The sequence below is a fragment of the Lepisosteus platostomus genome, chromosome 14 (genome assembly GCF_059453375.1).
Source record: "Lepisosteus platostomus isolate fLepPlt1 chromosome 14, fLepPlt1.hap1, whole genome shotgun sequence".
Lineage (NCBI taxonomy): Eukaryota > Metazoa > Chordata > Actinopteri > Semionotiformes > Lepisosteidae > Lepisosteus > Lepisosteus platostomus.
Window position 1 is genome coordinate 8228427 of NC_142624.1, and position 10576 is coordinate 8239002.

At 38.0% G+C, this 10576-nt stretch overlaps 1 protein-coding gene across 1 annotated transcript; it reads left to right on the forward strand.

The window, feature by feature from the left end:
- The first annotated feature begins 209 nt into the window (after window positions 1-209).
- LOC148648848 (anterior gradient protein 3-like) lies at window positions 210-9182 on the forward strand. Its single transcript, XM_088606868.1, has 8 exons — window positions 210-292; window positions 1173-1503; window positions 2292-2355; window positions 3583-3635; window positions 4068-4144; window positions 6111-6174; window positions 6558-6641; window positions 8333-9182. Exons 2-8 carry the CDS (start codon window positions 1191-1193, stop codon window positions 8380-8382), a joined length of 705 nt encoding a protein of 234 aa, XP_088462994.1. The 5' UTR covers window positions 210-292; window positions 1173-1190; the 3' UTR covers window positions 8383-9182.
- Window positions 9183-10576: the final 1394 nt, after the last annotated feature.

The window sequence follows — 10576 nt, forward strand, 5'->3', positions numbered from 1 at the left end:
GCATACATTGTTTATAATTTATCCAAATTTGACATTGGTATGGGGTGAAAGCCTTTGTACAGCACTGTACATAACCTATATATAATCTGTATATTGTATATATTATCAAGCATAAGATCCTGGAACACAATTCAGTTATAAGCTGTGTATTATTAAGAACAAAGATGATACAGGGTTCTGTCAGACAAGCTAGAGCAGATAAACAGGTTCTTCTGAGTTCCACCCAGTGAATAATTTTTTTGTTCAGATTGTGCCAGCACTCCTTCTCAGTCTTCTACTCATTCAAGGAAAGGTGAGTGCGACTACTATTCTGCTCTCTGCTAAGACAGTTTCTTACAAAACAACGCTAATTCTACTCATAATTTTTTTCACACAGCGAAGGATGGTAAAATCCTGTGATAAATGCTTTCAGTTCCTCTGATTTGATTCTACACAGTGCTTAATCTTGGTCATTTCTTTAACCATGATTGCTGGTGTCTCTTCTAATAACAATATATTAGCATGCTTATGCATTTGTAAATACATTTTTAAATAACATAATGATATATTGTGATTCCAAGACACCTGGAAGTAGCATAACTAGTAGAAACTGATTGTGATTTGTCTGCTACAAACAAGTTATCCTGGTCTCCTGGAATAAAGTTGAATAAGAAGTAAATTGTCTTTGGGAATTGATGTATACAGCTCCATACAGCACTGTGTCATTGGACCTGCAGCATTCATGAACATTTATGTTTCAAATAATGCTTTATTTATGTGTAAACGCAGAAGGAACAGCAGTTTTCATTGAAACAAATACAAAACGTTGTAATGTTAAATAGAAATTTAATGCACACTTTTTCATATTTAAGAATCTATAAGAAAGGTGTGAATCAATTTAAAATGCAGCATTCAGCTTTAAGACACAGTATGACTGTATATTAGCCTCCCTCACCTGCATTACCTTTCAGATACAAACCTGTTTGGGTTTGGCATCTCTGGTTAGACTGTGACTGATAGCTTTGTTCTCTTTTTCAGTTCAAGTAGTGACAAATCACTTCTTTACTGTTGTTTGATAGGTTTGGTTTTAAAGAATAATCAAGGCTATGAAAACCTATAAATGATTTCACCTCAAGCATGGAGAATACCTTTAACTTCAGCAATTCTGAAATGTTCCTTTTTGTGTCTCTCAGGCGGCTCCAGTTGTTAAAATGAAAGCCATTGCAAAGGCCCTCATCTTTTGTCTGGTTTGTGTTGGGACCTACTATGTAACAGTTGTGTTTCTGGCACCAAAAGAAACACTTTCACTGGACAAGACCTCAAAACGAGGCTCTCGGTCACCAAACAATATCCCTCAAGCACAGGCAGATATTCCTGAGAAGCCAGGAAAAGTGCCTAAGATTCCAAAGGGCGCAGATGAAGCAGTACAAGACATCCTCCAGCCAGCAGCTAAAACGTCTCCACTTCCAAATGAGCATGTCCAACCAGTAACTGAAACACCTCAACCACACCCTCTTGCCCGAGGTAAGGCTGTCAAATAATTATCCCAAAGGTTATTAGCTATCATTGTTCTTTGAAGGCTTTCGATCAGATGTGAAGCGGTAGAGGTCTAATTGGGAGTAGTTATTAACGGGAAAATATCGAAGACTTAAAAGATCTGGTTCAGAGCATGTTTGATGAAACCTGATGACTTAAAGTTCCTGAATTCCTGACAACACCCTACACGGTATTATTGTGTAATACCCAACTCACCAAGCAGGAATGGCTGTCATTCAAAGGGCACTGTTAATAATACAAGCAGATGTAACATGAGGTTTATACGATTAAATATATAAAATACTAATATTTAAAATTTTGATTAAAGGCTTTGAGACTTCTGTTAAAAAATATATAATAATAATTAATAATTGCTTACACTTATATAGCGCTTTTCTGGACACTCCACTCAAAGCGCTTTACAGGTAATGGGGACTCCCCTCCACCACCACCAATGTGCAGCATCCACCAGACTCATCTTTTGTCATGATAATATGATAATGATAATATAAACACAATTATCATGAACTTTGCATTCACTGACTTTTAGGAGATATTCTCAATAGGCCTAGGTCTTGAGAAATATGAAAATACCACAGCTGTTAGTTGTACATTGTTGAAATAGAAACAGTAATATGTATGCAGATGAGATTCAATATGTATTCATATAATCCAGTTAAGTTTTCATAGATTTTTATCACATGACAATTATACCAACTAGTAATTGTATTCGATAAATATGTATGTTAAAAATTACTTTGTTTTCTTGCTTTCAGGATGGGGTGATGAAATTGACTGGTCTGAAACCTATGAAGGTGCACTGTTAAAGTCCAGATCCAGGTAATGAATTAAGTCAGCATCTTTGGCCTTGAACTGACCAGCTATGGAGGATGAAGAGATTCTCACAAATCTTTCAACACTGTTTCAACAGCCAGTTGTGAAAATAAACAAAATTAGCAGAAATCAGTGGTCAGAAATGGTCATACGATAAACAAAAAGGAAACTTTTTTCTGTACTCATGCCCTAAATAGAAATTAAAAATACGTTTTTAAAATAAGGCAGCAAAATAAACCATAATTTCATTTCTCAGTTTGTGAGCGTGCACCATCCACTTGATTAGGCTGGACTTAATAAAACTCTTTTTTCTTATAAACTCAATACACCAGGGAGTCTGGTGAAGTATTTGAATTCTGTTTTTCCCTGGACAACCTGTATCTTGGCTTGTCTGTCAGGTTGGCAGCAATTGACAAGCACTGTCTTGTCTAAAGTTATTAACAATTACTGTATTATGTCTTGTGTGGACCAACCTAGAAATATTTCTGGGTTTGGTTTTGTAATTTCATGGAGCTTAATGTTACTATAAATTTGTAACTGTTGTAAGTGTAATTCTAACAGTAGTCCAGTGCTTTTTCGGATATATCATCCAGTAAGTGTTGTGAAGGTGGATGCTACACTCCAATGGGGGATAAATTGGATCCACTCCAAAAGATTTACTGTGGCTGTTTGGATCCTTCTGGATGAAAAGAGTAATATAAAAACAACTATGGACAACTTTTATTGTCGATGTAGTTTACTTTCATGATCAAAATCTGAACTTTGATTAGTGTGCAATACTGTATGTGTGCATCTGTTATGTACTGTACACAAAAGTATATTGTTCCATTATTTGAATCCTTACAGGAGAGTAATGTTGTTGGGAAGAGTTAAGAAATAGATCAATTGAGTAATGACTGAATACTGAAGTTTCTCTTTCCACACGTCCAGGGCGTACCCTGCCTTGCGCCTGTTGCTTGCCTGGATAGGCTCTGGCTCCTCTCTAACTCTGAATTGGAGGAGGTGGTTAGAAAATGGATAGAATGGATAATTCCACATTAAAGCCCAGTGCAATATAAATTATATGTAGTTTTACTTTGTAGAGTGGTAACTCATCAGTAATTACAAATTTGTAAAACAGCTTACAGTAGTACTGCACAGAAATCAACACTAAAAATACCCGTCTTTGAAACCTCAATCAAGGGCAGCTCTGTTTAGAAATGAACAACGTATCCTTTTCTTCACTTTAAACAGTCAAAAACCTCTTATGGTGATTCACCATTTAGAAGATTGCCCTGTGAGCAAAGGTAGGTTCATTTTATGAGAACCAGTATTGCATCCCACCCATAAAAGAGCTGATTTCAAGAGAAAGTCTCTTTTTTTCAAAATTAATTTTATTAAAATGCTTAGCCTCTTGAAAGAAGAAGATAAATATGATAAAGTATTTAAAGTGTCTCAATAATATAATGCCAAACATGTTTTCAACATACAGTAGACATGTTTATAGAAAGAGCATTTGAAACTCTTGCTTAACTCTTTCTGAAGTGCACATCCATATCATCAGAAAATTACAGGTTTTAGAACAGAAACATCTGTGCATTAATGCAAACAGAAAAACACTAATGTTTTTTTAACCATTGGTAAAACGTTATTTTTGGTTGTGTCCAAACTGTTCATTTTAAACCCCAATAGTGCCTAACTGTGTAATATATGTTCATACATTTTTTTTACTTACCCAGCTTTAAAAACAGTGTTTTCTGCCAATAAAGAAATCCAGAGAATGGCAAAGGAAAACTTTATCATGTTCAATCTGTTGGTAAGTCTGATATTTTTGCTTTAATTCCAATTTCTGTCATGTGGTCATTTATACAAAACGTAGATAAAACATTTGAGGACAAAACACTTGAGAATAGGAGGTACCTAAGGTACCTAATGTAGAGGACCCTATGCAGACGGTATAATCCAGAAGTAAGTGGAAATGGACACAGGGAGGAGACAATGAGGAGCTGGGCAGGATGACGAACAGGGGGGCATGACGACTGTGCACTGGTGCTTGGGGGGGGGGGGGGGGGGAGTGGCCATGGCAAACAAGTCCAGAGGAGTCCAGGGGGTAATCCAGGGAAAAGTCCAAAAGTCCAGAACCGGGTGATCCAAAAACTAGACAAGTGTCACGCCCTCTGCAGCCAGAGGGCGCTCCTTCTCTGTCCTGTCCCTAGTTTCCCGTCTGCTGTCCTTCCGGTCCCTCTCTTTCCCTTGGGCTTTATATTTCGGGGTCTTGCATTCTGTCCTCGCTCAGCATTGACGTTCGGATGTCCTGAGACCCGCCTAGCACCAGGGCGCCCCACGTCCGCTCCCTGAGGGCATAGGTTTCTATACGGCATTCCTGAACTCTTTGCACTGGGCCTTTTTCCCGTCTCACCGCTACGCATATGGGTCTTTTTCCGTTCTCCTGCTCCCCACGGTTAGTCCCTTTGGACGTCCGTGACAACAAGGCTTAAAACCGGAACGGGATCTAGTGCAGGAACGGGGAATAAAAACGGGTGAACGAGGCCTGGCGCTCCGAGCCCTGGACCCAGATGGTCAGGATGCAGTGGTGAAGCCTATGCCGTTGGGTCACTCCTGGACCCGCTGGTAGGCGGACATCCTGGTGTCCATCTTCCAATGCTGAGCCCAGAAGAGTGAGAGTGTCTGGCTTAAAATAGGAGGGGCGGGATAGGAGGCAGGTGCACATAATCAACTAAAATGTGAAAGATCCGGAGCGCCCTTAAGAGGAGAGATTACGATCGTGACATCTAAGGTAGGAAGTACATAAAACAGGTATTCCCCAACATTTTTGGAGTGCTAATAAATACCCAGCCAGCAGCTCAGGAAGTACTTTAAGAGCTGACATACAAAACTAATATATGGCTTGCAGGTGCCTGCCATTTTAAAATGTTACCAGACAGTTTTCCTAAGGTGGTAGTTGAAGAAGAAAAACAACCATTTTCACAATTTTTAAAACCTCACCTCTTAGTCCAATGGCTTTGCTGGGATAAAGATGCTGTCTTACTGATTTTTGATGAGCTTATTGCTGAGTATTTCTTGTGCTTAGAAACTGACAAGGTGCTGGGATATTCTGAACTCTCTTCTCTGAAATCCTTTAAAGTCTGAATTACTAGGTAAAGGGTTTCAGTTCCTCTGATCTAAGACAGAGGCAGCAGCAGCATTAACACCCCGGTGCCTGATCTTGTTTGATTTGAGAATCTAAGCAAGATTGTGCCTCTTCGGTACTGGGACCTCCATGGAAAACCATGTTGCACTTGGTGGTGTAGTGGTGTAGCAAGTGATCTCCATGAACCTTAATGTACAAATAAATACTCAAGTATGACCAGGAGCAGAACAGGAGCTGCACTTAAGTAGCAGATGAAGTGGGTTCCCTTCTACATTCAGTCTTTTGGGAGTAGTAAAGAGCTATATACAGTAAATGCAAATAGGCAGATTTTGTAGCTATTTTTTGTTAATTCTCCTAGCTTTTTTGCCCACATTTGATGAACACATTTGAAAGATGGAAATAAAGTAAATGTACCCTTACAAAAGAAGGCAATGTACTTTTTATGCTTTCATTTGATCAAATTGAGAGGGGTTGGATCCAGTCATATCGCATGTCAAAACAAAAAGCTTAAACGCTTTCCTGTGTGCTTGACTCACACGATGAGCAGCGACCTGCTGTCAAGCTTACATTTTTGACGTTCTGTTGCTCTAAAAAATGACATTTTCTTGTCTTCCTCCATTCACATCACCAGCATGAGACAGAAGACCCCAATCTTGCTCCTGACGGCTACTACGTGCCACGAATTATCTTTATCGGTAATGTTGTTTGGCCCCTTCTGGTGCATAGTTTTCACCACATCCTATACTGCGCAGCTATTATGCATAAGTGAATAGAGGATCAGATCTGAAAGAACACGCGATTATTCTGTATTGCTATGTTGTAAACCAGTTAAAGACATGTCATTGCCAGCAGCTACTGCTGCTCACTGCATTGTTGTGCATTTAATAAATAAACTTTGATTTATTAATTGGCAAATAAGGCACACATGTTTTTATATTAGTATGAAACACAACAAAAAGATCGATGCAGCACTGTCTATATGTAATTAGCATGCTGTATGAACACAAGACACTACCAGACTCTTACAACAGGATGTGACAACGCTGTTTAATTAATGTGCATCTCTCCAATTTTTTAGATCCATCTTTGACAGTTCGAACAGAAATCACTGGAAAAAGTAAGAAGTACAAGTATGCCTACTCACCTGAGGATATTCAAACCTGTAAGTACCATTTCCACCTTTAGAGGTTGTGATTATTCTCCAGGAATCTCCACCTGAGAAAACATAAAAAGAGAATTTGCGTGGCAATTCAAATTACCCTCATTCTGCGGGGTCAGTATAAGAGAGTAGCTCAAAAGTAAGAGCTTTAGACTACATACAGACTCAGAGAAAGTTGGGAAAGAGCTAGTGTTTTCAAACGGAGCGTACTGACGGCTTTGACCTCCAGGGAGGAAATGCTATGGAAACACATGGAGTGTGAAAAAGAAAAATGAGAGTTACAAATTTATGACAATGAAATTAATAGACTTGGTATGTCCCAAAGAATTGTGTGATTAGGCAGCCGAAAACCAAACAGGACTCAAGTGGATGCCAACATACAGGAACGTCAGGTCTTAACCAAACAGAACGCGTGCACAAAGCAAAAAGTATATGAACAAAGTAGAAAATGTTGGATTTGGTTTTGATTGTGCTTTTGATTTTAAGACAATCCTCCAGCAAACCCTTCACGCTATAGTTTTGAAAAGTTAAAACAAGATCATAATGGCTTATGTATCATAACGTAGCATAACAGGGAATTGTAGAATAGAGAACATTTAATTGAAGAAGTTCTTAATTTTTTATGATGAACTTGAAGAGAATTGGGAAAATTGCTCAATCTGTTGTGAATGTGTTCAATACAAAGCCCACACTATCTAGAAATGGTACTAGAATTGCTTACTGCGATGGCATGTTAAGGTATGTGAAAAGGTATAAGGTGTCTTGAGTCTTTGACCCATACTACTTGGAGGCCTCCTTTCTGAACTCATTTAATGGCAGAAATACAGACAAGGACCGATAACATTAGCCTGAAATATCTATATAAATATCTGAAAATCTTTACCAAGGATCACGAAAAACCTCCACATGCGCAAATACATCATCAGCACAAAGTGATAAACAGTGTTGAAGACGATTAATGGTGTAGCAATGCGGGGCTGGGTGAGAAGTGGTAAAAGTGGACACCTCGTCTGAGGGGGCGTAGGCACCGGTGTGAGGTTAGCGAGAACCGAAAGAAAACGAAACAAAATGGAAAAATGGACCGTTATGCAAAGTGGTACAATCTGCTTGTACAATATGGAGAAGAAGAGGCACATTACGGGAGGCATGACGCCCTTTGACAATGTGGTCTCATCATGGTGAACCTGCTTCTTCATATAGACCTGCAAGCAGCACACAAACAGGTACCCGAGCAGATCAACAAGATGACCTAATAGCTTGCACAAAGTGTAGCCATCTCAATCTTCAGCATACGAGAACTTCTGTCTGAAAAGAGCCTTCCACAAGAACAATTGACTGGAGCCAAAAATGCAATAATTCCCAAGAGGGATGCCTTTTATGTCAGGTGTTTCACACATGCTCAGGCCCGGAACCCCTTCCCTTTGGTCAGATAGACAGTCAGGTCAAGTATTCATCTGTAGTGTATAATTTTCTATAGAAAGTTTCCTTAGTTTCCATGTTTCTAAAACTGGAAACCTATGTAACATTTTCTTGAGTGGAACATCACAAAACAGAATATTTACAGTTGTTTGTTGGTTTTACACTGACATCTCTCAATTTTTCAGTGGACGTTTAATTGCCATGACATTTACCAGCAAGGAAGTGGCTTTTCGATAAAGTGGATGTACACTAATTTTCAATCTTTTTTTTTACAGTATATGACAACATGAAGAGGATGAGACTGTTACTCAACACTGAGCTCTAACAAGATGTCCCTGCAATCTTGGATATTCAAACATTCTGTGCTCTGAATAATTTAAAGGTGACAGTGGGCTGTAGGCCACAAATGTTTCATTTTGGACCATTTCCCATTCTTATTTATTTTTATTCACTTTCATTTAGATCCTTCATCAGGAATTCTCAGACATTACATAATCTTTCTGCTTAAAAGTGTTTACATATCGAAGAACCCTAAATTAATCTCTTAAACTACCGGCTCACAAAACGTGCTTCTGGGACTACCTGGGATAGTCTAACCCAAAGGTCTCAAGAAACAAAAGAAAAGCTTTTAGTCCAGTGATAGTAGAGATACTAATATACTGTATTCAGTCTGGTATAGTGCTATCCATAATTGGTGGTGTTGCCCTGCCCTGTAGATCTAGTATTTATAATCAGTAGCAGCATTACTTTCAATTTAATTTTATGTTGAAGTTTCAGGGGGCATATTTTTCTAAATGGGTCCCCCACTCTTAAATGGAGAACACCTTTTTTTACAACAAGTGTATTTTCCTGCTGTATGTTGGCCCTCCTGTATTGGTCTGAATTTAATTGTCTGTTATTTTTTTGTGCTAACTTACCTTAATATCCCACCAACTGTAATTACTAAATATGATGTATATAGGAAACATGCATTTTGAAAAAGAAACAAGAAAATTCATATTATAAATTATTGCCATAAAGTATTTCATCAGGGTGTGGATAGTACATTAATTTCAACTGCATAAAAGTAAAAAAAAAAAACAAATCTGTATGGTGTGATTAAATAAAAAGGATCTTGTATTGGAATTTTAGTATTCATTACAATATGGAACAAGAGTAAATGACCAAAAATGGGATTAAATGGGTTGAAATAAAAATATTTGTACAATTCTGTTTGATGTTAGACTGTTCGTTGTTGTACTGCCAGGGTGTTGCAAATTCCTTTTTTTTGTTGTGATGGAATCTACATTCCTGAATGCAAAGTTTGTGCTGAATGTCTCTGGGAGTTTTCCATAGGAGAAAGCCTCTTGGCTCAAAACCAGGCCATGATCTCAACTAAAATGGTCACTATTGAGTCAAACAAGTAACCAGGTGTGTAGTGTGAATATCAACATTTCCTGGACTACATAAGAGAGGTGAATCAAACTGTAAAGAAATGGAGGAGCAGAAAGAAATGTAAGTGTATAAATAAATAAGCAAAGTAGAGGTTCTGTTTGATAAGCTGTCTAGTTTCCATGAGGTAAAGACCTTTATATAAAACATACAAATTACCCAATGATGACAACCCTAGATGTCTGGATGGAGATAGGAATTATTATTCTTAACGAATATCTAAGATTGTATTTTGAGATTCATCAATATTTATACATTCAAACATTAGTACTAGTTATCTAAAGGATTTTTAAAAGTCCGCAGAAATGAGAAGGACACTTTGCCCAGCTAGATCTGTATCTTCATGTTAATCCTTGTTTTGACCAAAAGAAAACATTTTCAATCACTTTCTTAATGGGAATATATATTTTTTCCTTGCACGGCAGAACAAATTTGCATTAAAACGTTTCATTTATCTTTTGATCTGAAATCGAAAATTCATTAGTATACAGCAAATATGACATATTTCACTTCACTGTCTAAACACTTCTCACTCTGTCTGGTTTCCCTTCATTAGACAGTTTCCAGAGCGGCTATTTATTTTCTATAACCAGAATTGCACACAACATCGTAAATGAAGCTTTACTTATGGATTCTAAACAATCAATACCCCTGGATTTAAATATTTGTATTTGTCCTGGCAAAAGAGCAGTGGGAGCTTGGTGTATGTGTTTGGATTATTTTCATTTGTGCAATCTCTCAAATAAAAGCCAGGAGAACCAAATGGAAACCACATAAACTATATCTACAGTACTAACCTTTCCAGGCCACACCACTCCAGGATCTTCAGCTCCGAGTCTTTTTCCCTGGAATTGTAGCCCTGGATAAAACGTCTGCACATCATGTAAGGAAAAATAAAATTGTTTTGGGGCACTGATCTTAAATGCCAATACAAAGCCCTCGGAACATTTATACCTATAGTGAACAGCTAAGATAAGATCACTTTATTGGCCATATACAATTTCTTGCTTTAGGATCTTGTCTTTTGGCATATCCCAGCTTGCTCTCCATGAGACTCACAGGCACACAGACAGGGAGAGAGAAGCTTG